General features: G+C 42.4%; 1 protein-coding gene across 1 annotated transcript; it reads right to left on the bottom strand.

Moving 5' to 3' along the window:
* Window positions 1-1,066: 1,066 nt before the first annotated feature.
* Window positions 1,067-25,232, bottom strand: LOC146547419 (neuronal acetylcholine receptor subunit alpha-2-like). Its single transcript, XM_085263665.1, has 9 exons — window positions 25,170-25,232; window positions 24,762-25,030; window positions 7,807-7,958; window positions 7,635-7,679; window positions 7,428-7,537; window positions 4,529-4,748; window positions 2,400-2,902; window positions 1,504-1,867; window positions 1,067-1,369 (listed from the first exon to the last, which is right to left on the bottom strand). Exons 2-9 carry the CDS (start codon window positions 24,817-24,819, stop codon window positions 1,244-1,246), a joined length of 1,578 nt encoding a protein of 525 aa, XP_085119791.1. The 5' UTR covers window positions 24,820-25,030; window positions 25,170-25,232; the 3' UTR covers window positions 1,067-1,243.
* Between the last annotated feature and the right edge of the window lie 1,605 nt (window positions 25,233-26,837).

The following is a 26,837-nucleotide window of genomic DNA, read 5'->3' as shown; positions in this document are numbered from 1 at the left end:
TGTCTTTCAAAGCGTTTCATTGTTGTGGGTGTAAGTGCTACTGAGTGATCGCTGTGATTTTATACCATTGTTAACCATTCCTCGCCGTCAGTCCCCTGACCGTGGTCGGGAGACGCGAGGGGAGATGCTTCCTCCAGGGCCGAAGTTTGTCCTCCTTCGGGGTTAACTCCCTTCACTTTTGTGGAGTAGTGAGACAGACAGAAATCAGCCGAGGCACCGGAGAGTACTGAAGAGATGAGGCTTTAATAACAGTACTGCACACTTCGACAACACACTGCATAGCCTGTAGCCCGTTAGAACGCTGCTCCCGGTCGCCCTCTCTACCCATGACACACTCTCTCTATTTTTCTCTTTCGCTCCCCGCGTTTCCTTCACGCGCATGCTCACACACACATCACATACACTCCTTACTGCACCCAGTCACACACAAGACGGCAATTCCTGCAACACCATGCTGACACAACGGCCCGGCACAGAGAGATGGATGAATATAATGTCCACCCTACTGTCACTCATTTTATATTCAGATTTTAAAATCTAGTTGCTATTGGTATGGCGAGTAACCTTCAGTAATAGTAATGAATCACACAGCAATAGTACATTCATGTAGTTGTAAAAAGCATGATAATATAGTAATAATCCAAAATATTCATAATACATTACTCTCATTGAGTAACGTAACACGTTACAAAATACATTTTGAGGCATGTATTCTGTAGTGGAATACATTTTAAAACTAACTTTCCCAACACTGAGTATATTATTGTGAATTTTGAAGACGATCAACAAAAAAAATTGTGGGTAATATAATGTTTTTACTGATTTTCACATTCAGTGTGACTTTCACCAGATTTCACTAAAATGTAATTTAGCTCAAGTTGTTTTTGTTATCTACCATCACACAAAATTGAAAAACTGTAAACAACCAGACAGACAGACAAACAGAACCACATACGCGGATGTGAGAGTGAAGAAAATTACAGATACAATGGAGAATAAATAAAGCAGATTATAATATTTATTATTAATTAACATAAGTATATTCCATTTTATACATCAAGGCCATTTCATTTTATAAATATTTGCATTAATAATTAATTTCTCTTTATTATTAATTTTTGTACTTTTTGTCCTCCATGAAATAAGTTTCCTAGACTCGTCTGTTGCAACAAATTTAAAAGCTAACCATGCTCTTCCACTTTTGTATATAATATATTAGTGTTTTTAACATCTAGTCTTGGTTTTAAATCATCCCAGAGAGCCACGGAGGCAGAAAGAGTCCAACGGTCCCCAGCAGACACACTATGATGAACATCCACAGGAAGATCCGGTCTACGACCATGGCCACATACTTCCAGTCCTCCTTCACCTGAGAGAAGACATAAAACCAAAAATGAGCCAGTAAACTTGGAGAAATATATAAAACCCAGGCTGTCTTATGTTTGACACCCCTGATGCAAACTTTTGACCGCAAATCTATAACCAAAAAAATCCAATACTTGCCGAAAAGTCTGCATCTTCTGCTCTTAGGTGTTCAGCGATGTACGTTATTCCCTCCAGGGCGGATATGACAGCAGGAGACAAAGAAGAGTCCCACTGGTTCTGGGTCGAACCACACTCCACAGGGGTATCCCACTCTAAGCTGACAGTGGACCGTGTCTGTGGTAGGAGTGTATAGCCCAGAGACCGAGCAGAAAGACAAGATGGGGACCCAAACCTCTCCAAATGCTCCATGTTTGAGTAACCATGAAAGTCCCAGTGGTTAATTTCATCTCCAGCATCCACATCAGACTCCTGAGTGATCCAGATGCTGTGGGAGGGGCCCGGAGTCTGGAGAGGGAGGAGTTTATCGCTCAAGTGGTGTTGCCTAAGAAAGGTAGATGGGTTTGTAGAAAAATTACAATGACATTGTAACGACAAGCAAAACATTGTGAAAATATAAAACAGAAAAACTAATGATTACAACTATCTGTCACCTTAAATTATATATTTCCCTTATTTTTACCACTACCTCAAATTATCAATATACTTCTACTGCCAATAGATGGTGGTAAAATGCCTAGAAGCTGTCTGCCAACCACAATTAAACAACAAAAAGAAGTAGAGTTTGGAGGCTGTGAATGTATGGTGGGGCTGCTATGTTATCTCTCTGCAATGTGTATTAAAATCAGCCAAATGGTTCAAGCATATAATGAAAACAATAAACCTGTGCAGAGATTTTGTGGTTTCCTGTGTGGATTACCGCACTAACTCAGTCGAGAGCTAATTAATTGGATTGAATTAGCCAATCCTAAACTTCAACTCATACACATTTGACCACGTAGAAGTCAACTACACTAAGCTATTTATGACCATGTAAAAACCTGCAGTGCCTCTAATGGTCATAGAGGCTTTCTCACCTTGCAGGCCTGAGTCCATGATGCGGGCGCTTCATGCAGAGCCAGCGCGGCACCACAGACAGGAAAAGCCTCCGAACCCACCGGGGCATGGTGTGAGTCTCTGATGATCGGTGGTGCACATTCAAAACAAACACGGTGATGATGATTGACAGCGTGACAAAGATCATAGTGAAGAGCAGGTACTCCCCAATCAGCGGGATGACTAGCGATGTGGATGGGATGATCTCGGTGATGAGCAGCAGGAAGACAGTGAGCGACAGCAGCACGGAGATGCACAGCGTGATCTTCTCGCCGCAGTCTGATGGCAGGTAGAAGACCAGGACGGTCAGGCAGGAGATGAGAAGGCAGGGGATGATGAGGTTGATGGTGTAGAACAACGGCAGGCGGCGGATCACGAAGTAGTAAGTGATGTCGGGGTAGATCTCGTGACAGCAGTCGTATTTCTTGGTATTGTAGGTTCCTACAGCGTTGACAATTGCCCATTCTCCACTCTCCCAGTAGCCCTAAAAGTCAGACTCTTTTTAGCCACACTGACATTGTGCAGAGGAAGTTTAAAGTTAAAGCAGCAGGGGGAAAGCCTGTTACAGGAGAAAGCCAGGAAATAACAGAATAACAACAAGGAGGGGTTGGACTGAGAATCTTCACAGGACCCAAACAAAGCAGGGACTTAGTGCTGGAGTGGAATGAGAAGAGTACCAACAACTTAAACTTCACTTGGCTTGACACACCTCCCCCTGCTGGTCATCCTTACCCAGCATACAGTTCATCTCATGAACATTGTCCCCTTCCCTTGTCTTTGCACCTACAGCTTGCACCTCCATGTCCCTCTCAACTGAAAAAGTCAGGAAAGAGTTGTCTTGACTCTACTCTGGCAGAGTGGCTGGTCCTGATGGCATCAGCCCCAAAGTTGTGCTGCTCAGCTGTGTCTTATCAGGAACCAGAGTTTTAAACTGCATAAGGTCCTGACTCTCTCAAGGACATTCTGTCTTGTCCCTGTCCACAAAAACATCTCACCCAACTACTTCCAATGACCACAGGCCAGCTGCGCTGACCTTACAAGTCATGAAGATACTGGAGAGAATAATCCCCCACAATGATTATTGTTTATTGTTCTTTCCTCTTTTATTTTGGTAGTCATTTGTCTCCTGTGTGTTGCAGTTAGTTTTACTTTCCCTGTCACATTCATGTTATCTGTTCCTGTTTTCCCCTCTGTGCCTCATGCCCCTGATTACCCCTTTGTGTATCTGTCTGTATAAATAGTGCTGCCTTTTGTTACAGCGTACTCTCCAAGTGTTGCAGGATAGAGATCTCAAATGCAGACATGTGGAGTCAAACTGAAGAAACAAACTTACTTCTGCATTCTGTGCTTCAAAATCACACCATATTAACTCTTTCCCCTATAAAGACAACATTTCATGACCTCCCCTGTAGCCATAATGACACCTTTTAACACCTCAGTATATCAGTTAAGATGTAGTTTGCAGGCCATTATAATAGTTTCCATGTTTTAAATCCAAGTTCAGAAAAGAGCTTCAAGGGTTCCTCCTAGTATAGGGGTGGCCAACTCCAGGCCTCGAGATCCGGTGTCCTGCAGATTTTAGATGTATCCTTGATCCAACACAGCTGATTGAAATGTCTAAATGACCTCCTCAACATTTCTTGAAGTTCTCCAGAAGCCTGGTAATGAACTAATCATTTGATTCAGGTGTGCTGACCCGGGGTGACATCTAAAACCTGCAGGACACTGGCTCTCGAGGCCTGGAGTTGGCCACCCCTGTCCTAGTAGGTGTCCAAGGGGTAAAGAGTTAAAGAAACCTGCCACGTTTTACAACTCAGAAATCTCCCCAGGATTTGGGGTTTTTCTTTTTTCACTATTCTGTGAATTTTTCCAGAACCTATTACTGCAGTGAAACATGACGCTGGGAAATACTTTGTTAATTAAAATGTTAGCAGCCTGAGAGTTTGGCGGGCATTCTTCTGTAAAACAAAACACATGTGAAACATGTGAAGAGCCGATAAGAGGAGGTAAAGAGGTGCAGGAGGTGTTAGGAAGGAAATCATAAGAGAGTATGAGGGAGGAATGTGGAGGGGGAGGGGAAGCAGAGCAACCTCCACCCACGTGTTCCCACCTTCAGGTCCACGGTGTTCTCAAAGGGCTCCAGGTCGATCTTGGCACGGTCATACGTCCAGGATCCGAACTTCATCTTGCAGCTCTGCTGGTCAAAGGGGAAGAAGGTGACGTCGATGGAGCAGGAGGATTTGTAGATGGCGGGCGGTACCCAGCGGATACGACCGGTGTAAAACAGCTGTGCCTTGGTCATGTGGGTGACAGCGAACTCCCCGTCAGCACTTTAACAAGAAAAGAGGGTAAAAAGTTTTAACTTCATTAGTTTTTAAACTCAGAAGGTGAATCAATAAACCTGGAGCTATGCCCATTTACACGAGCTATGCTTAATAATTGATAGCTGAATGTAAATGACACCGATGCAAGCTCATTTTCACTGAAAGCGGAGAGAGTTTCATCTCCATCCAGACCAATTTTAATACTCCCCCGAGCCCCGAGGGCTGGAAACTCAACTAAAACTGTGTGATGCAACATCGCCGTGCATCCGCAACAGAATCAGGGTCATTTATTCAACAGCATAATTTGCATGCATCGCCAATTGATATGCAGGAAAATGCAGAAAATACCATGGAGCTGTTTGTCTCCATGTAAGTGACCTCAACTCCTCTTTCGCTCTTCAATGAAGGAGGACTGTGTTATGGATCAAGCAGCTAATTGATCACTACAGATAATTTCCAGGTCCACCTACAGAAAGTCGTCTCTGTTCAGGAACAGTATGTGTGTCCTTGAGCATCTGCTGTGAGCGTGACTCAATATTTTAAATCCAAATAAAATAAGAGTTAATAATCCTTATTTACCCCCAGATGTTTTTGCAGGGTTTATAGAGATCTTTATCTGGCTTATTTGCTCTTTGGATAGGGGTCACATGATGGTGGTTGAAAACTCAAGGGTTGTAGCTGAATAGTCAAGTTTTTCAGGAAGGTTCAAACTGAGTGAAATGATCCTGAAATATCTGCAAATATCTGCATGGGAAGCGTCGTAAGAACAGGTCAACCTCTGTAAATACGAAGGACAATGCTTCAATTCTTCCTTTATTATCTTTAGGAGAGGATAATCTGGAACACCTGTTGTTAAAGGAGATAATACCATCCCACAAATCATAACGACGAAAACAAATAATCTGCATGGCTGAGAAGTGGCACAGAGCATGTAATTCATTTATTTGTTTTAAACCTTCAGTCTGTTTCTTATGATGTTGGTGCGTTGCACAGAGGGAATATGTTTTTATATATAAAAGATGTCCTAAATTAAGATTATGGGCTGTACTAAATCGTTAGGCACTTTGCTACTAACAGCCTTTCACAAAAACACATCCATTTCTTTAGTTGACCCGAAAAATACAATACAGACATATTTTCAGCAGATGAACACTATCTGAAAGTCATGTCTTTAAGTAACAGGAAAAAAAAATCCAGCAAAGACCTGACACAGGACCTGAGAGATGCACCAGGGCCTTCAACTGATCCATCTACTGTTCACTAAATCCTCATCAGAAATGGTCTCGGTGGAAGTGTGGCTGTCAGAAGCCATTCTTAATGAAGGAAAGCAGGGAGAAAACGCTGAGGTATGAAAATTAAACAAGAACTGTGGCAAACGGTCTTCAGGAGTGATGAATTTGAAATGTTTGGTTCTGCTTTGGTTCATCATCAGTACATACATACATAGGAGGTGAGGAGAGAGGTACAACAAGAGAGGTTTACAGGCATCTCTAAAACACGGTGGAGGCTCTGTCATGGTTTCAGGCTGCATTTCAGCCAGTGGTGTTGGGGATCTTGTCAAAATGAATGAATTATGAACTCAGAAAAGTACCTTCAGACTTTGATCTACCACATAATACCATTTGGAAAATGTTTAACTGATAACAGGTAACTGGGCAAGACACTTTACCTTACCGCCTACTGGTGTTGGCCAGAGGGGCCGATGGCGCGATATGGCAGCCTCGCTTCTGTCATTCTGCCCCAGGGCAGCTGTGGCTACAACTGTAGCTTGCCTCCACCAGTGTGTGAATGTGAGAGTGAATGAATAATGGCATTGTAAAGCGCTTTGGGTGCCTTGAAAAGCGCTATATAAATCCAATCCATTATTATTATTATAACATTTTTCATTTTCAGCATGATAATGATCCCAAACACACTGCCAGTGCAGCAAAATCATACCTGGATAGAAAAACACACAGTGGAACACTATCAGTCATGGATTGGCCTCCTCAGAGCCCGGACCTCAACATTATTGAAGCAGTGTGGGATCATGTTGACAGAGAACAGAACAAAAGGCAGAAACATCCAAAGAAGAACTTTGAATGTCCGTCAAGAAGCCTGGAGAACTATTCCTGAAGACTATTTAAAGAAATAACAAGAAATAATTATTTAGGCACCAGAAGCAGAAATACTATTTGTTATTAGTGAAAAATATTTAAGTATTTATGTGTTGCTCAGTACTCTGTTTTCCCAATAGAATATAAAGAAATGAGGGGGAAAAACTGTATTTGGATTTTTTAGGATCATAGGCTGCCTCTCAAAATGTTTACTCTGTTATCTGCTCATTGAGGTTAGAGGACACTTTAAGGAATAGACATGCTGTCCTCCAGAGAACTTACCGGTCAGTAGAAGGTGGTGTTGCACTTGCAAGCCTCTTATTTCAAACATAACTTGTGCCTAAGAAGGTTAGGCGTGCAGCACAAGTTACCGTGGCGATGCAATCTGGTAAGATGTAAAGAGCACCACTGTAACGCTGAAAGCCCTGGGTTTAACCTGGGGTTACCTTGCTAAGCCCCCAAATCCTGGCCTCTTGGGATAGACTGATGTCATTGCTTCTCTACTCTCAGTGAATTTTAAGATGAGTTTGACAGGATGAAGGAGGACGAGGAGAAGGGTGGACTCGTGAATCATGCGTGTGGTTTTTACTTGTTGTACAGCACAATGTCGGGCACCCAGATGAGCTCAGAAGGGACTCTGATGGACGTCACATTGTTGAAGTCAGAAGGACTCCACTGCAGCTTGTAATCCGTCCATTCCTTTCAATGAATACACATTTTTATGTCATTTTAGGACACAAAACACATTTGAATTACATTTACTTTACTTTCAGACCCAGTTTTTGTTTTCACCCACCTGTTTCAGCCACACGTTGGTTGTCATCATCTGATTTTTCTCATCCTGTTTTTTGTAAATGAAGTGGACACAGCGAGTGAGCCATGCATCTAACGCCCTAGTAGGTGCAATGGCACAAAACAGAAAGGGGGAATAGTTTTTAAAGTTTTGAAGGTATGGTTAAATTTCCTACCACATCTATAAGCTGGGCGATGGACAGGCCAAACTTGACGATGACCACGTCTGTGACGTTCTTCGCCGGTCGAGTCCACTTGCTGTAGCCTCTAAACAAACTCCTGAAGAGCTCGTCCTCAGTGTGAACACGATCCCAGTCCTCAGAGAGCACTGATAGAGAGGCAGAGACAGATCAGCAACACTGTCGGGTTCAGACTATCATCCTGCAGTAGTTTAAAAGTGCTTCCTTTGTCTGATCTATCTTATGTAATCAGTCACTCATATCATGAAACCTTAAATGTTTTCATCCAGTTTGATGCATTTTGCAGGTCTCATTTTACCTTCTTGCAAATCTCTAAGGAAGCTCTCACTCACTAAAACACATTTATACAGGCAAAAGTCAATCACACACACAGAGGCCTCTGCCAGAAAGTGGGCTTTGAGTAACTTCAGAGGTGATCCTTGATGAAAATCAGTGTATATAACCATGGTAGCATATGCTGCAGACATAACCTGGTCCGGAGTGGGTGAACACCCACTTGCTTCAATAACTATTCCTGTCAATAAAAGACCAGTTAAAGATTTTGTAACATATTTTCCTACTTCAAAGAACTTGGTGTCCCTCGTGCTTTTTATTTAGAGAGAATCTGATTTTCGCTTTTCAAAATCTAAGACACATTTCTGGAAAGTTTCTGTCCTTTTCTCAAAACTCTGAACCCCAAAGCTGGTTTTCAAACTAAATTCAGAACCTCTGATTTCACGATAACATATCAAAACAGGTTTTATGCTCAAGACTGTACAGTGTTGTCAGGTCAGGTGCAAGCAATTTATTAGAAACTCTAAAAATTAAATGAACACAAAGCATTCAAGACTTTTCAACCATATGTGCAATTCTGCAAAAAAAATTAAGCAAAGAAAAAAAAAAGACCCCTCACACCAGAATCCTCTAATTGTAGGTAATTCACTTTATCCTATTTTCCTTCTTTCACATAAAAACATATAATAAATTATTATTTTCTATGTAATGCAGCTCTCATAATGCTTGTATGCATCATAATATTAGCGAGTGCAAGTAAACTTTATATTCTATGAGGAAAATGTGAACAAGGAGCTGGAAAGTTTCCTCAGAGATTTTAGTTCATATTGACACGATACAATCACACAGCTGCTGCAGAGCTGTCTCCTGTTAATAATAATAATAATAACTTTATTTATAAAGTGCTTTCAAACAAAGTGCTGTACAACTAAAGAGATAAATAAAATGAAAGTGATACATAGCAATACAGGTAAAAGACACAATACAAGTTAAAAACAATGAAAAATTAAAAACTAAAAGCCATAGAATTAAGACATGTAGGATCGGGTGAACAAATGTGTCTTCGACTTAGTTTTAAAAACCTCCACAGAGCATGCCTGCCGAATATCTTGAGGGAGGTTGTTCCAAAGAAATGGGGCACGAAAAGAAAAAGCACGCTCTCCAATTGTCTTTTTTCTGGCTCTAGGAACTTTTAGAAGGCCAGAGTCCTGAGATCGTAGAGCACGAGATGGAACATAAAGGTGTAAAAGGTTGGAGAGGTATGTAGGTGCCAATCCGTTTAAAGCCTTGTAGGTGAGAGCAGGACCTTAAAATCTGCTTGAACCTGACAAGGTAGCCAATGCAGAGATCTCAGAACAGGGGTAATGTGCTCAAATTTCCCCGTTCCTATTGAAATGCGAGCATTTTGCACCATCTGTAGACTTCTAAAACTTTTTCTTTGGTAGGCCAGAAAGAAGAGCATTGCAATAATCAATACGGGAAGACCTCTGCAGTGTCGCTTGACAAAACTTGTCTGATTCTGGCTATGTTCCTCAAATGATAAAAGGCGGATTTTGTTATCTCTTTTACATGAGTTTCAAAGGAGAGCACCATGTCGAACCACACACCCAAGTTTTTTACCTTGTTCCTGCAATTTATGACACTGTCATCGATTTTCAAGATGAAATTTTGGGACAAGTGATGAAATTTGTGTGGCCCAATGACCATCAACTCTGCCTTATCAGTATTTAGGAGCAAGAAATTATCCGATAACCAGCCCTTAATTGCAGAAAAACAACATTCTAATTTAGAGACTTCAGCACAATTTCCAGTGGTTAAAGGAACATAAAGCTGCAGGTTATCAGCGTAACAATGAAAGGTTACATTAAAAGAATGTAAAAGAACACCAAAGGGAGCAGGTACATAGAAAACAGCAATGGTCCAAGTACGGAGCCCTGAGGGACCTCATGCCTCACTGCACAAGTCTCTGTCAGTGCGCCCCAGGGCAGCTGTGGCTACAATGTAGCTTGCCATTGCCAGTGTGTGAATGTGTGTGAATGGGTGAATGACTGAATGTAGTGTAAAGCGCTTTGGGGTCCTTAGGGACTGAGTAAAGCACTATACAAATGCAGGCCATTTACCATTTACCATTTTTAAAACTAACAGCCTGAGACCTCCCAAGCAGGTAAGATCTCAGCCATGATAAAACATTTCCTGTAATTCCAATAAAATGTTCAAGCCTATCCAATAATATGGAGTGGTCCACAGTGTCAACTGCAGCACTTAGATCCAGCAGTAATAAAACTGAAGTGCAATCATTGTCTGCATTTACCAGCAGATCATTTACCACTTTGACTAAAGCTGTTTCTGTGGAGTGATTTGGTCTAAAAGCAGACTGAAATGGTTCAAACAGATTGCTTGTTGACAAATGCTCAGTGAGCTGCTTAAAAACCACTTTTTCAAAGATTTTAGATAAAAAAGACAGATGTGAGATGGGTCTATAGTTTGCGACCATATCAACATCCAGTCCAGGCTTTTTCAAGATTGGCACTACCACAGCTGATTTAAAACATTCAGAAAAGACTCCGGTCATCAATGAAGTATTTAAAAGAAACAGAATGTAGGGTCCTAATACTGACCACAGTTCCTTTATAACCCAGGCTGGTAGAGGATCCAAAGAACAAGTTGTACATTGAGCTGCTTTTACAACCTTAGTTAATCCAGACAGAGAAATAACCTTGAAGTCACAGAACAGTTTATCAGCACCAACAGGCAAAGCAGATGAGTAGTCTAATGAACAGCTTGAGGAGGGAGTAATATGATTTCTAAGTGTTTCAGCCCTGTCTCTGAAAAACGTAAGAAAGTCATGAGCTATCAAATTAGAACAGCAGAGAGTTGACTTATTCTCTGTAAGTTGCGACACTGTGTTGAAAAGGAGTTTTGAGTTATGTTTATGACTCATGATGAGATTTGAGAAATAATTTGCTTTCACTGTCGATATCGCTGATTGAAGAGAAGATAATGAGTCCTTCCAAGCCTGGAGAAATATGTCTAGTCTGGAAGATCTCCAGTGATGCTCTGCTTTTCTACAATTTCTTCTCAAGTTCAAGAGCTTCTCATTTAACCAAGGCATAGGGTTCCTTTTTTGACATTTCAACTTCTTTACGGGAGCAACAGAGTCCAGTAGTTCAAGAAGTGTATTATTAAGATTCGCAGTCAAGGTGTCCACACATAACTCCTGAGTAAAAATAGGGTCCAACACATCAGGTAGATGTAATTTAACTCCAAACAATGCTTCGGGGCTAATATAACGAGATGATCTGAGGGGCAATTTTCCCCTCTCAGAAGCTGGAGATTTAGGGATTAAAATATCAAATAAAATTGCTGAGTGGTCTAGAATAGGTAAAACACAATTTTCAGACAACCTGGGGGAGCTGAAGAAACTGGCATCGGTGGGGCAAAGTTCCAGCAAGGGTGCCACTTCACCAGCGCGCAGCCATGTCTCAGTTAGGAACATGACATTCAGCTTATGAGTACCAAAAAAGCCCGAAGAGCATGAGTTTTATTTGATACAGATCTTGCGTTTAAGAGAGCTAATTTAACTCTCTGTCCATCCGTGCTAGCAGGCAGTAATTGTAGGTTGTTCATATTTGCTCCACCTTCCCTCGTATCCCGTCGGCATGGCGACCAATAAAGCAGCCTCGGGTGAGCGTGCTCTGATGACGTCGGGTAAACAGGAAGAAGGCAACGCTGTTTGAGGCCAAAATAAAGTCCTAAACAGCCAGAGTCACTGATGGTAAGGACCTGCTGCATCCAAGTTCTGACCTGAACACGCCTCCCAGAGCACATGCCGCGCATTCGTCCACTTCTCCAGCGCGTCCGTTTCAAAGGATTCCAGGGGGATCACGGCGATGCAGTTCCTCCGGTACCGACGCCAGAGGCGGCGGGAGTCCTCCACATCACTCGCTAACGCTGGGGAGCTTCAGTAGTGAGTCACAGATATTAAGCAGCGTCTGTCGCTGATGTCACACAGTGGAAATTTGTATTTATCTTGTATATTGTTTTTATTCTGATTTTTAGTGTTTATTTATGAGTGTCGTTTTATTTGCATGGTTTTATTCTGTTTCTATTGCATGGTTTTTAGTGTTTTATGTGACACGGTTTTTATCCACTGTGGACTGGCTGCACATGGGACAGCTGATAGGGACCACTTGCTGAGGCAGGGGTGTGTCTAGAGGTGGCCTATCAGCTGTGTAAAGACCTTTTAAAAACAGGCTAGCTGAGCACTGAAGGAGCGAGGCCCCAGACTGGAAGGTTAATGCGAGATGGCCAGTGTGACGCGGCGACCCAGTCCTGACCTCATGGAACGGCAACAGTGAGAGACAGCGTGTGTGATTGGCAGCAGGGCAGAGGTTTACCTCTGCCTGCATTTGTGAGTAGTGTCTCTACTGTTGTTTGTCTGCCGAAGACGAGGCTGGCGTGGACTCTGCTCTAAAGAAGGAATTCCTGGCCTGCTGATGGACCCATAATGAACATGTGGCATAATTATAGCGGGGGGGGGGGTTAGTGAATGTAGAAAATGGTAGTTTTACGGGTTTTAGAATTGTTTTATTTAGTTTTAGTAGATTGACAACATTTTATTACGTACATTTTAAGGGTGTTTTTATTTGTGCTCCCTGGCCTAGTAATAAACTGTTTCTGATCAGACCTGCTTCCTCTCGGTGCCCGACTCTGACTCGCTTGCTCCCCCTTGTATTTTAAAGAATCTTTCTTTTTAGCGTGACATTCTGGCGCGACCGCTTTAGTGTCGCCGCGTGTTACACTCATATACCAACAGGGAGTGGGTTTTGTAAACTAGCAGGGACACCACTAAGAACATAAAACATAAACATTGCAGAACCGAGAGACGGCGTGCCATGACATCCAGCGCCATCTTCTTACAAACGTTCCACCACATCTCAAAGGAGCTCTATTGGACTGAGATCTGGTGACTGTGGAGGCTATGTTCAAGGAACCAGTTTGAGAGGATCTGAGTTTTGTGACATAGTGTGTATTCCTGCTGGGAGCAGACATCAGACGATGTTACACTGTGGCCATAAAGAGATGTACACGGTCAGCAACAACACTCAGGCAGGCTGTGGTGTTTAAAGGATGCTTAGTTGGTACTAAGGAGCCCAAATTGTGCTAAGAAAATTTCCCCCACACTATAACACCACCACCAGCCGGAACTGGGGCCCGTTCTTCGTACGTCGCTTACTACATCCAAGATCAAATGACACATCCAAGACCAAATCATCGCGCTAATTGTGAGCTCGCTAATCCGGTTCCCCGAACACACCTGCTGTTGACGATTAGTACAGCTGGATGAAGTAATGTGAGATCACTGGGTATCGTAAAAGGGGCTACGCATCGATAGTAGAAACATTGATCGGCAACCCTCTGATTGGTCGGCGAAAATGTCGAAGGAGCGCGCTCGGTATTTTTCGGCAGCAGAGCAAGAACTCCTGAGTGAGGGATTTCAGGAGTTTCAGAGTTTAATCAGAACGCAAGGGAACACTGCAAAGGCTGCAAAAGCAAGGAGCGAGGGCTGGCAGAAAGTTGCTGACAAATTAAACTCGTAAGTAATTTAATAATAATAATAATAATAATGGATTGGATTGATATAGCGCTTTTCAAGGCACCCAAAGCGCATGACAATGCCACTATTCAGTCACTCTCACATTCACACACTGGTGGAGGCAGCTACGGTTGTAGCCACAGCTGCCCTGGCGCAGACTGACAGAAGCGAGGCTGCCATATCGCGCCATCGGCCCCTCTGGCCAACACCAGTAGGCGGTAGGGTAGATTTATTATATTACACTATATTATCCAATATTATATTACATTATATTATATTATGTTATATTATATCCCCTTTCACATTAGAGCCACAACAGGACCCACTAGAACATGAGAACAAGTAAAAGTGAAATATAAGAATATTCTACAGAATGGTAATATTTATCACTTATATTGCTTTTCGTCTCTTGGAAAGAGACCCTGGAATAATCTGTTTGTTTGTTCATAACAGCAACCAAGAAAAGGGCAGAGCAAACAAAGACAGGTGGTGGTCCTGCATCCCCTCGTCAACAAGTTGGTTAAGTAAATAATACCCTCACGGGAATATCGATATTTCTCTATGAGCACACTGTCGCGCTGAGCTAAAGGATCCTGTCTATCCCGCAATATACGCTGAATTCTGAAAACTCTCCTTATCAATCTTGCACCTTCCGCAATGGGCTGCTCGCGTAAACGGACAGGACATGGCTGCGACAGACTTCCCAAATCCACCTTCGCTTTTATAGCCGTGGTCTCTCATCTTGATTACACGAAGTAATTTGCAATTGCTACTCTGAAATATGAATTACATCTGTAATAATCACATACATGTAATAGAATGTTAATAGTACATTTCCCTTTTTTAGGAAATAACCTGTATGTATCTGTGTGAAATCAATAAATGGATCAGGTGCTGCATTATCTTTGGTTACATTGATGTTATTTATTTATGGTGAAACAGTGGTGGAATATCGCTGTTGCTTTTGTATAAATGAAGCGGACATACCTGAGTGGCCGCGATCTAATCCTGTTTACATAAAGTAAACCTGCTCCCGAGCAGGTTTACGCTTACGGCTCTGTTGCTATGGCAGCAAGTCCCGGATGAGCTTCGGGGAACCGAACGATCCAAGATCACGCGAAATCGTCAACAATCAAATCCAGCTAACCTACTTAGCGAGGTACGAAGAACGGGCCCCTGTTCATAGAAGGCACGATGGAGCCATCCTTTTATGTCTGATTCTGACCCTACCATCTGAGCAATATTTTTCCAATCTTCTATTGTCCAGTTTTGGTGAGCCCATGAGAACTGTAGCCTCAGTGCGGTGTGGTCTTGTGCTGCCTCATGGTTTCATGTGTGTGTTCAGAGATGGTCTTCTGCATACCTTGGTTACCAATATTACAGCAGAAGAGAACACATTTACAGCCTGCTAGAAATAATGGCTTAGAACTCTACCCTTCTACTTGCACACAGTTCTATCGTCATTTTTTGCTCTTTGGAGAGCTGCACTTCTGCACTGCGCTGAAGTTTCTCTCTACATGAGGCAAAATAAATACACATACAGGACCATAAATCCCATGTAAGCTGTTTCAAGCACTACAGAGATCACAAGACTTCGGTTTGTTGTGGTCATGGGCACCACAGACATGTCCCACCGACCAGAAAGCACCAAAAGCTCTTCATAGCTCTTATACTCTTTAAAACTTTTTCATTTACAGTAAATAGTTTGTTCACTGATGGCTTAATCACTGTCTTGTTCACTGCACTTTTGCTGTGTAGAAACTGAAAGAAACATTTAAATATCTGCACTCTTCAGCACTTTCACTTCACATTCCTCCTCTCTGAAGACCTTCCTCTTCCCCCATGGGTCATGGGTGTTCCTGATTTATCTCCTCACTTTTCTCCCCCTCCAGCCTTTTTTAAGGACCAGTCTGCATTTTCACTCATACTTCGCTTAAACCAAAGTCATTACAGTTGAGAGAGATACTGTACCCAGTCTCTGGGGGAAAAGCTATTACCTGAATTTTATTGTTCATAAAATTTCAAAGATTAGGATGTGATCTACTACACTTGGATTTAATTTGATCTTACGCACAAACCATTAGAGATAATTGAAGTTATTGTAAAACACTGAGTGTGGTTTTCCAGCGTTCATAACTCATCGGGGGAGTCCTTTCACGCTTGAAATAAAACTCTTTAATTCTCAGTGTTTGACCTTTTTGTATCAGATGTGATTTCTCTTGCAGGATAAATGAACACCGATGGTAACTATATTGCTTTTCTGTTCAGCTTGCATCTAGAAAGCCCTCCATCACTCTCTGTCTCAGCTTTGAACTCTGGCGAGCCATCTGGCATCACCAGCAAGCAATTTAGGATTAGCCAGAGCAAGAAACGGCGAGCCAACAGCACAAACTGTGCAAATGTGATGCCAGTTTTTCTGATTACATTGGCTATTTATAACTGGCAAAATGATGTCTCAGGTAAGGCTGTGCCAGTGGAGGACAAACAGATATGTTGTTGGATTGTGCAGCAGTTTGTGTCCCTGGATTTAGCATAAAGACCCCGGCTGCTGTGTCTCATTTAGGACATGATTAAGGTTTAAGCTAATTTGTGTGGAGAATTATCAGTGAGCTTCAGTTTCTCTGAAGGATGAGTTGATCCTTTTTTGCCTGAATACTTAAGATTATGTTAAATCTATAATCCGTTACTTTTTCACACCAAATGCACTAATTAAAATGCACCTTTTAAACGTGTCACTGGGTGTGCAGCTTTGTAAACAAGCGTGCTTCACTTTACGGTTGGATCATTAGAATCACTACAAGTCCTCAATGGTTTTTACTCACAGGTCTTATAATAAAAAATAACAACCAGAAGAGTACACAGAGATAACTTTCAGTTAGGATAGCCATCTGCAGTGCTGAGAAAAAGTATTTGCCCAATTCCTGATTTCTTCATTTGTTGATATTTAGAATAGAATAGAATAGAATTCAACTGTATTGTCATTGCACATGCACAGGTACAGGGCAACGAAATGCAGTTTGCATCCATTCAGAGGTGCTTTAGTGATATAGATATATTACTAGGGATGGGTATCGTTTAGGTTTTATCCGATACCGGTGCCAAATCGGTACTTTTGAAACGGTGCCGGTGCTCAAACGGTGCTCAAACCGGTGCTTAAAGAATGGAGAACGCAAAATTGGTCCAAAAACCTCTCATGTTCAGCTGGTTTTTGTAAAAAGATAACAATGTTAGCCTTTTCTGCGGCTATGGGGCATATATGGTATCACTCTTGGCTGGAAGCAGTGCTTAAACAATGCAAAAAACACAAACTTTATCCAAAAACCTCTCATGTTTAGCCGTTTTGGCCAGGGTGAAGGGAGTATCTGCCATCAAACAAGAAGACAGCCGCATGTAGCTATGATGATGTTTGCTAGTTCACCTTACCTGCATTAATGTAATAACGTGGTTAGCCTACTCAACGTAAATTACACACGAACAACATTAAGCTACTCACGCAGAGAAGAACGGCTGCTGCTGCCATTATCATCCGTCATCATTTCTGCTACACTGGCAGGGCTAGGGGCCAGGACTCTCCTCTTCGTGTTTTTGGGGATGTTGCTAACTCCGGGTCTGATAACATGCACCACACCCGCAGTAGATGCGCTCGGTGTGGGGTCTCGCAGCAAGCTATCAAATACGGCGCATTTCTCGGCTTTTAAAAAAACCGCTATGCGTCGCCAGGTGTTTCATCGGATTCGAGGTGTTACTTCCTTTGACACTATCACAGTATCAGCTTAAAGCACTTGTTGCAGGCTGCTGAGTTTGCATATTTTGCTGTGAAGTACAGCCAGACTTTTGACCGCTTCGCCTTGGGCATTTTTAATCTGTAGCTCTGCTCTAAAAGAACGTACGTACCTGGACCCGCCTACTATCCTCGGAAATGTAAAATGATTGGCTAGAAGTGTATCACAGCTCAGGAAAAAAAAGCACCGAAATAAAGCACCGAAATGTGCGCTGCTTTTCGGTCTGGTTACTACTGTTTATGTCAGAACCGGTGCCATCATGGCACCGGACACCGGTACCCATCCCTATATATTACAATATATATTAGCAATAATATAGATATGTAAGTATATTACAGAAATGGGTCTATTATGGTATGTTATAATGTACACGGTATGAAGTATGTTGTGAATATTCTATAACTATAGGTATGTACAGGCTGTAGTGAGTACAAGCTATGTACAGGATATGAACAGGATATAAATATGAAAAACTATACAGAATATGAAATAAATAACTTTACAGAAATCTGAGATATACAGTTATACAGAAATGGGAACTATGCAAGTTGTAAACAGTTGTAGGGTTAAAAATTATCGTATGTACAGAATGATTATTTACAGAGCTATACAGTAGTGCAGTTAAGATAAGTGAGGGTGTGGATAATTTCTACAGAGGCTATATAAAGTGCTAGTGGTTGTGAGTGGTGGTTCAGTCCATGTTATTATTGTGTGTTTGAGGGTACAGTTGTCCATTGTGGGTGTGTGTATGTTCAGTCCATGTGTTAACGTGGGTCAGATGTTAGGAGGCAGAGTTCAGGAGTCTGACAACTGTGGGGAAGAAGCTGTTCCGGTACCTGGTGGTCTTAGTCCGGAGGCTCCTGTAGCGCCTCCCAGAGGGCAGGAGGGTGAAGAGTCCATGTGATGGGTGACTGGGGTCTCTGATGATTTTCCCAGCCCTTTTCAGACACCGCTTCCTGTAGATGTCTTTTATGGCAGGAAGTGGTGCTCCGGTGATGTGCTGGGCAGTTTTCACGACCCTCTGCAACGCCTTCCGGTCCGAGGCAGAGCAGTTCCCGTACCAGACTGTTATACAGTTGGTCAGGATGCTCTCGATGGTGCAACGATAGAAGTTCACCAGGATGTCTGAGGACAGGTGATTCTTCCTCAGAGTCCTCAAGAAGAAGAGGCGCTGGTGAGCCTTCTTGACCCGCTTGGAGCAGTTGGTCGTCCAGGTGAGATCCTCAGAGATGTGGACTCCCAGGAACTTGAAGCTGCTCACACGCTCCACAGTCATCCCCTTAATGTGGATGGGTGGATGTGGGTCAGCATTCCTCCTGTAGTCTACGATGAGCTCCTTAGTCTTCTCGGTGTTAAGCAGCAGGTTGTTTGTGTCGCACCACTCAGCCAGACGATCCACCTCCTCCCTGTAGGCGGCCTCATCGTTGTCACTGATGAGGCCAATCAACGTGGTGTCATCTGCAAACTTAATGATGGTGTTGGAACCATCAGCAGGTCAGCAGTCGTGGGTGAAGAGGGAGTAGAGGAAAGGGCTCATCACACAGCCTTGTGGTACACATTGTGATGGTAGATGAGCAGTGGTTATCCAGCCGGACATGTTGGGGGCAGCTGGTCAGGAAGTCCAGTAACCATTTGCAGATGAGGGAACTGATGCCCAGGTCTGTCAGTTTCCTGATGAGTTGTGAGGGGTGGATTGTATTGAATGCTGAACTGAAGTCTATAAACAGCATTCTGGCGTAGGTGTTGTTGTTGTCCAGGTGTGAGAGGACAGAGTGCAGTGCAATGGAGACTACATCCTCTGTGCTCCTGTTCTGGCGGTATGCGAATTGGTGGGGGTCCAGGGTGGGGGGGAGACAGGAATTGAAGTGTGCTAGGACCAGCTGCTCTAAGCACTTTGTGATGATGGGGGTGAGGGCTACTGGGCAGTAGTCATTGAGGCAAGATGGGTTGGAGTTTTTGGGTATCGGGATGATGGAGGTGGATCTGAAGCAGGCCAGTACCACAGCGTGGGCCAAGGACAGGTTGAATATGTCTGTCAGCACTCCTGCAAGCTCCCCAGAACACGCTCTGAGAACACACCCGGGGATGCCATCAGGACCTGCAGCCTTGTGGACATTGATCCTGCTCAGCACCGCTCCTACATCGGTGGGGAAGACAGTCAGAGGTTGGTGGTCTGGTGTCACATCTGCTTTGGTTGTGGTTGTGGGGTTCCCTCGCTCAAAACGAGCATAAAAGTTGTTGAGCTCGTTGAGGAAGGAGACATCAGAAGATGCGGGGGAGGGTTTGGTGGTCCTGTAGTCTGTGATGGTCTGGAGTCCTTGCCACATGCGTCGGGGGTTGGAGTTGGAGAAGTGTTCTTCTACCTTCTTTTTGTAATGGTGTTTGGCTTTTTTGATGCCCTTCTTTAGATTAGCCCTGGCTGTACTGTAGGCGTGTGAATCTCCTGACCTAAAGGAGGTGTTGCGGGCCTTCAGGAGGAGACGAACATCCCGGTTCATCCAAGGCTTCTGGTTGGGGTACATGGTGATCCGTTTCTGGGTGGTGACACTGTCTGTGGTTTTGGAGATGTAATCCAGTACAGATGAGGCTCTCTGGCCACACTTTAATTGTCCTCACAGCAGGTTTCACACGTTGGATGAGTGGTGAATACCTAGGTGTGAGGAACAGGGAGAGATGGTCCGATTGTCCAATGTGGGGGAGGGGTGTGGCTTTGTAGGCTGCAGCCAGGTTGGAATACACATGGTCTAAAGTATTGTCTCCTCTGGTGTGGCAGGAGACATGTTGGTGGAATCTGGGGAGGACTGTCTTTAAGTTGGTGTGGTTGAAGTCGCCAGCAACAGTAATAGCAGCCTCGGGGTGTTTATTCTGGTGTTTGTTAATGGCTGCAGAAAGTTCTTTCATGGTCAACCTAGCATTAGCGTCGGGGGGTATATACACGGCAGTGAGTATGATCGAAGTGAGTTCTCTGGGGAGATAATAAGGTCTGCATTTGACCATTAAAAACTCTGCATTAGGTGAGCAGTGACTCTCAGTAGTAGTGGAGTTCATGCACCAAGCATTGTTAATATAAATGCACAAACCTCCACCTCTGGTCTTGCCGGAGTCATCTGCTAGCCTGTTGGCTCGGTGTGTGTGGCGTCCTGCTAACTCGATAACATTGTCTGGGCAGCTGTTGTTCAACCATGTTTCGGTGAAAAACATGACATTTGAGTCCATAATCCGTCTGTTGTTAGTGATGGAGAGCCGTATCTCATCCATTTTGTTTGCCAGAGAACGGACATTGGCGAGGAAAATACTGGGTAAAGGCAGCCAGTGTGGTGTTAGCTTTAGCTTAGCCCGTAGCCCTCCGCGCCTACCTCGCCTTTGTTTACGATCTCGGCGCCGTCTGCGTGCACTTCCGCCCGGCCGGGGAGAGTGGGCAGCCTCCAGTGTTCTGGAGATCTCTGGGATGAGTCGGAGATCGGCGATAAAACTGTTGGAGTTATGAGTCCAGATGTCCAGAAGCTCTTGTCTGCTGTAGATCAGCAACGCACAGCAATTATTTATATTTGTCACACTTTCACGTTTCAGATGAAACAAATTCATCAAGTCTCGTCTCACATTTACCCAAATACATCTTTGATGATCCCCAAGACATTTTGGGAAAAGTTATCTTGCAGAAAAAAGCAAAAACCCGAATTTGGATGATTCTGAGTCCTATTACGTCTGCATAAACCTAAGCATTTCATGAAAAGAACATCATACCAACGGTCAAACATTACTCACCACGATTGAACATCTGGCCTTAGAGAAGGAAATTGCAGAAGCCTTACCCGACCCTGTTATGAGAAATTACTTGACTTTGATATTCAGGATGTCCTCCATGTGTTTTGAGAAGAAGGTCCTTACGGGTTTTTTGACATTCTGCTTTTAAGAAAATATACGGTGTTATTTAAGCTATATAATTTTAAGTTTTATTTTTTAAAGCTTCTGAAACTGTATGCTGAGTGATCGTGCCGTTTGAGTCTTATGTACTGGAACAAAAATAGAACGATAGGCTTAAAGTTCAAATTTATTTCACAAATAAGTATGGACCACATTCATTTGAATAAAAATTAAGCAATTTAATAAAACTGAATTACAGAATAAAGTTGTGTCAAGGACTTAAGGAAACACACAGACTTCCAATGCTTCCACAGACCAAATCCTGCTTCACATTGCAGGCCTCTGACTAAATGCCGAATTCAAATCCCATTTTTGCAAAGCGTTAACATGACAGTAACACCAACCAGCTTAGAAGAAATGTTGAACTTTTCCTTTAACATCTATAATTTTGTTTTTTCTGTCTCAATGACAAATATTGCTGGCTCTGCAGAGATTTTTGGCAGCATGTTGGTCTCCTTTACTTTGATGACAACCTGTGGCCAAACAATCAGAGGAAAAAGGGAAAACAGAGAAGCTAACTAACTTTGGTGAAACCTAGCCCAAAAAGATGATGGTGACATGAATAGTCTGCGGCCAAGAAGTGGACAAAGGTGATGAAATGGAAGCCATATTGGCAGAAAACGGTCCCATGAGGTTTATATTTTTGGCAGCTAAAGCAGAAACAATAAAGTTGATTAAGGAACTTGGATGGGCGAACTAAATCCTGTCAACTCCGAGTATATCCAGCTTCAGGTGCAGCAGGAGGGGAGGACACAAAAAGGAACTCTGTGTTTGGTAAGGTCTGACAATTTAAGTTTGTTTAGAAAAAAACTGAGTTTTCCTCATGTCTGGGTTACTAAAGCCAGTTTTCTTGAATAGGGCCCTGCTCTACATGGATGTCACAGGCTAAGCCAAAGATGCAGCGATTACTCAGGACACTGAAGTAGCTCTGCAGACATTTTTGGCAGACATTTTTGGTGGACCTATCAGAATGGGTTAAAGGATTACAATTGATCTTTCTTTTTGTTCTTTTTTTCTTTTTTTGAGAAACTACTCCACTTCGAATCTAGTAGGGATATCTAATATCACGGTCTCCATGTGGCCGGGATATTAGAGAAAACTTTGTCACAAATGTCAAACATTGAAAACACTGACCTTTAATTAGCAGGAAAATCACTCAGTGGGTTCACATGAATTGGAAATCATTGAGATGAGTCTGAATTAAAGTCTATTAAAAGCCTGGAAAGACAGGTTTTCAGATTTTAACCAAATGTAGACACTAAATGGAGGATCATAAGTGATCACTACAAAAACCATGAGAGAAATACAAAAAGAATACTTCCCATTTCTATTTCAGGAACAAACATTTTACAATCTTGGCACGATTTCTTAAAATTCTGCATCTAAACGGTCTAAAAACAAATCAGATTTGTTCTCAACGTTTTATAAAGTACTATCTGCATATACAATACTACTCTATTTGTATAGCACATTTCTGAGGCTGGCAGTGCTTCAGGTAATCTCAACATTTCTTCTTCCTGTGACATATGACTCGTATTATTTTCACACTCAGTGACTCCTCATGCCCAGCCAATGAGGGCAATGTCACTACCACAAAGCAGGGGTTTTATCTGTCCTAATTTACTAAGAGTAAAAAGCCAACATTTCTAACCTGTTTTGTTAACTGGGGACTTATTTACTTGAGCATCGTAGACAGTTTTGTCCATCAAATGGTCCAAAATAAAAGGTAAATGCGTAGTTTTCTGTCAACTAAGGTTTCTCAGAATCGTTGCCTTTGCTGTAGGTGATCAGTGGTCATTCAACTGCATGAAGTTTAACAGAGCCACAGGATTGTCTCACTGTAAGGGGTCTAGGGTTCAGGTTAATTTGTCTCCCATGCCTCAGCTTCTGCCACTTTAGCAGGAACTTCTCTTTCTCTCTCACCCTCTTCTCTTCTATTCTCTCCATGCTTCATTTCAGGTGTGCCAACTCGCCCACCCCTGCTGCAGCTTATATGCTGTTTCTCAGCTCCGCCCCAGCACCAGATAAACAGCTTTTTCTATTTTCTCCTACTCACCTAAACTCTTCCGATTAGCCCCGACTCCTGCCTCCAAACGCTCTGTCACACTAATTCCCCACTGTTCTACCACGTCAGTTTCTGAAACTAGGGTGTAATTTTAAGCACCTAAAAAGACTTACAGGTGCACAATAAAACTGAAGGTCTTAAATTGTAAATAAACCTTTCACAGGAGAGTACAAATGCCTTATTACCACTTTTGCAACAGGCTAAACATTCGCTCATCCCTCTTGAAATACCCTGAAAGCAGTCATTAATTCCAGATAGTTTGTGCATATATGCATGTTAGTTTTTGGTTTTTCACTGATACCAGCTGATACCTTTTGAGAGAAATTGGTATGAAAACGGTCACAAATGTGCAAAATGTGTTCAGAATTTTGAGTGCTCACAAATGCCTGCTCCGCTCCACGCACAAAAACAGATCACTGAACACTGTTTTACACGTTTTTGCATTAAAACCTGGATATTTAGAAGTGTTTTTAAAGTGACAGCATCACAGACCTGATCGTTTTTTGCCTCAAAAAGCTTCCTGTGCTGTGCCAGCGTCAAAAACACATAATACACATCTAAATGAGTGGAGACTAACTGAACTTTTGCAGTCCTGTTTGGGTCTGCTGTGTACTGAATCGGGATTTAAGCTCAATCCTGACTCTGCAGGATGTTAATTTTTAAATTAAGTCATTATGAATATACACTCCAAAAAAACAGAAAACGTTTTTTTAAACAGTACCACTTAAAAGCATAGCAATTAAGTAAATTCCATTAAATGTAATGTTTCACTTGTAATGTTGTTTTACTTGTGTAGCACAGTTACATGGAAAAAAATTACTTAAAGTCAGCATAGCCCTTTGTGTAGATGCCCCAACACAGATTGTATAAAACACCTTTAAAATGCTACTTTAGTGCATTGATCATAGTAATAATAAATGCGAATGTGAATAAATGACTATTGGCCTTCTATACGAGCCAGCAATAAAGGACTACAAGTTTCAAATATTCTTTTGCACTATCAGAACATTGCAGGAATATGCGATATGATGATTAACAGCCTTCCCTTACTCGATTAATTTGCAACACCGCTTTATAAATGCATCATGTCAAAACGGGAGAGCAAAAGATGTACCCCAAGTCTCACAGTCACTGATTCCTTTAAGTAAAAGGGAGGCAACAAAGTTATAAAGTCAGGAAATCCCCATGAGATGACTAAAAGCCTCGGTGCTTTTCAACGTGCTCCTACAGGGAAGTCACGGCTGATTTTTACCGTATAAATCCCATCAATCTTTTTCGCCGCCTCTCTTACCGGAGTTGATGAGGATCCAGCAGCAGCAGAGAGGCGTCAGGTCTCGTTTGCGCCCCATTTGAAGCGCTACAAAGGGATCCCACCGGCGTTCACACGAAGCTCAGCTTCACTCCGAGGTTCCCAGCGCTCATCTTCACTGTCACACTCCTCTCCACACAGCTGCATGGATCCCAGTCACAGCCTCCCAGTGCACATCACCGCTGAGGTATCAAGCTCCCATTGGACTTGATTAATCGGTCTTACATCTCCACAATAATGCTGCCTCAGGTCTGTAATAATGAGAAGGCGGGGTATCATCTGGTTAATTTAATCAGCCCTAATAGTTCCCAGTAAATTATTTCAAATCTTGACTAAATTTTAATTAAATTATTTTTGATCTAAATACTGCTGATGGTAATAAAATACTACCAAGAACAAGAAAAAGCCCAATGGATGCTGGAAATATGAAAGTATGTCTTTTGAGAATCAAGTCACACAACTTCTGGTTGTAGGGTCTATAAATCCACGTTAAGGCTACGTACCCGGGTATTTTTGAAAACGCAGATTTTTCTATGCGTTTGCACCTTTATCCACACGTAAACGGCGTTTTCGGTCACTGAAAACAGAGATTTTTAAAAACACCTGCCAGGGTTGATATTTTCGAAAACTCTGTTTTTGCATTTAGGAGTGGATGAAGAAAACAGAAAACGCAGGTCAAAGGTGTGCGCCTTTTTTGACGTCACACTGTGCGCCACGTTATTGTTTTGGTGAAATGAATTTCTACTTAGATAAAATACGGTTACTGTTAACTTTACTCTCTGTAGTGTTTACATGCTTACATACAACACAGTTTCTGTCCCTCCACACATAGTATCAGCTCTGCTTCTATGCGCCATCTTTGTTTACTCTTTCCCACCCAGGGATTGGTCAACCTTCCTACAGGTTAGGAATATATTGCAGCAACTTTGGCATGTTCCTAGCAGTGATGGGTCAGTCGCGAACGAAATGGTTGTTAGAGCCGGATCTTTGACGTGAGCTGTGTTTTTTTTTTTTTCCTTTCTCTCACCCTCTCTCTTGCACTTTTTTCCGCTTCACTCTGCATGCCAGCCTTGTGCTTTACGCTGGGAAGAGGAGGGAGGGGCGGTAGTTACACTCAGTAGCACAGGAATAGAGAAGGAGGGAGAGACAGAGAAAGAGCCAGGGACAAAAACGTCACATTAGAAAGGTATAGTAATCATCCACAACTATTTTCAGTTGCAGATGATAAAGGATTCAGAAAGTTTATTCATGCAGGCCCATATGACAGAGAATATGCATCTTCTTTTTGTTTTCATATTATAATTTACATTTAATTGTGTTGTGGTTTGCAGTGTTTTGTGTTGTTTCACTTTAAATTTGTAAAAGGAAAAAGCTGAATATTTAAATAGTTAAAAGTTGAAATGTGACTAGTAAATTTTTGTATTATATGATTTATTTATTACATTTTATGTGGAGTGAATAAATAAAAGTATATTTACGGTGGCCCCTACAGACAAAGCACGTACAAACCCTGAATCACGTACAAACTCCAAAACACGTACAAACTCCAAAACACGTAAAAACTCAGAAGCACATAAAAACTCAAAACACGTACAAAACACAACAGGAGTGCTCCAGGATGCTAGGCACTGTGTTGAGCTTTTGTTACCTAGTGGCTACACAAGCCAGCAAGTACCAACGACCGGATTTGGTGTGTGGTAGTAACAGGTAAATGAATTTTTTTAAAATTATTTTACTATATATGAATGCTTGCGTATAAATACACAAACAATACACATATGCTTTCATGCTTTCAATTGTGTAATTTAAGTGATCTAGGTAGTTCTGTTTTGGAAGTTCAGTTCATGCTAGAAATGTGTTTTGGAGTTTGTATGTGCTTTTTGGAGTTTGTACGTGTTTTGTCTCTAGGGGCCACCGCATATATTTATATATAAACATATAAAGAGCCGGTTCTCTAAAAAGAGCCGGAAATCCCATCACTAGTTCCTAGCAGCGTTTTCCTTTGCGTTTATGTCTGGGCAGGATTTTTTTTTTAAAAACGAAAACGGAAAATCTCAG

The sequence above is a fragment of the Mchenga conophoros genome, linkage group LG23 (genome assembly GCF_057382185.1).
Source record: "Mchenga conophoros isolate Kocher_MC1m ecotype Shallow Benthic linkage group LG23, M_conophoros_male_GT1.1, whole genome shotgun sequence".
NCBI lineage: Eukaryota > Metazoa > Chordata > Actinopteri > Cichliformes > Cichlidae > Mchenga > Mchenga conophoros.
Note: the sequence above shows the minus strand (reverse complement) of the source record. Positions and strands in the feature narration are given on the sequence as shown.

What these genes read in the sequence shown, in the direction of transcription:
- LOC146547419 (XM_085263665.1), bottom strand. Translation starts at nt 24,819, where the DNA reads ATGGGGCGCAAACGAGACCTGACGCCTCTCTGCTGCTGCTGGATCCTC. An exon ending in CCAACGTGTGGCTGAAACAG is followed by an intron (nt 7,538 to 7,634) that starts GTGGGTGAAAAC and finishes ATTCATTGAAAG; the next exon opens with GAATGGACGGATTACAAGCT. An exon ending in CAGAAGATGCAGACTTTTCG is followed by an intron (nt 1,370 to 1,503) that starts GCAAGTATTGGA and finishes GTCTTCTCTCAG; the next exon opens with GTGAAGGAGGACTGGAAGTA.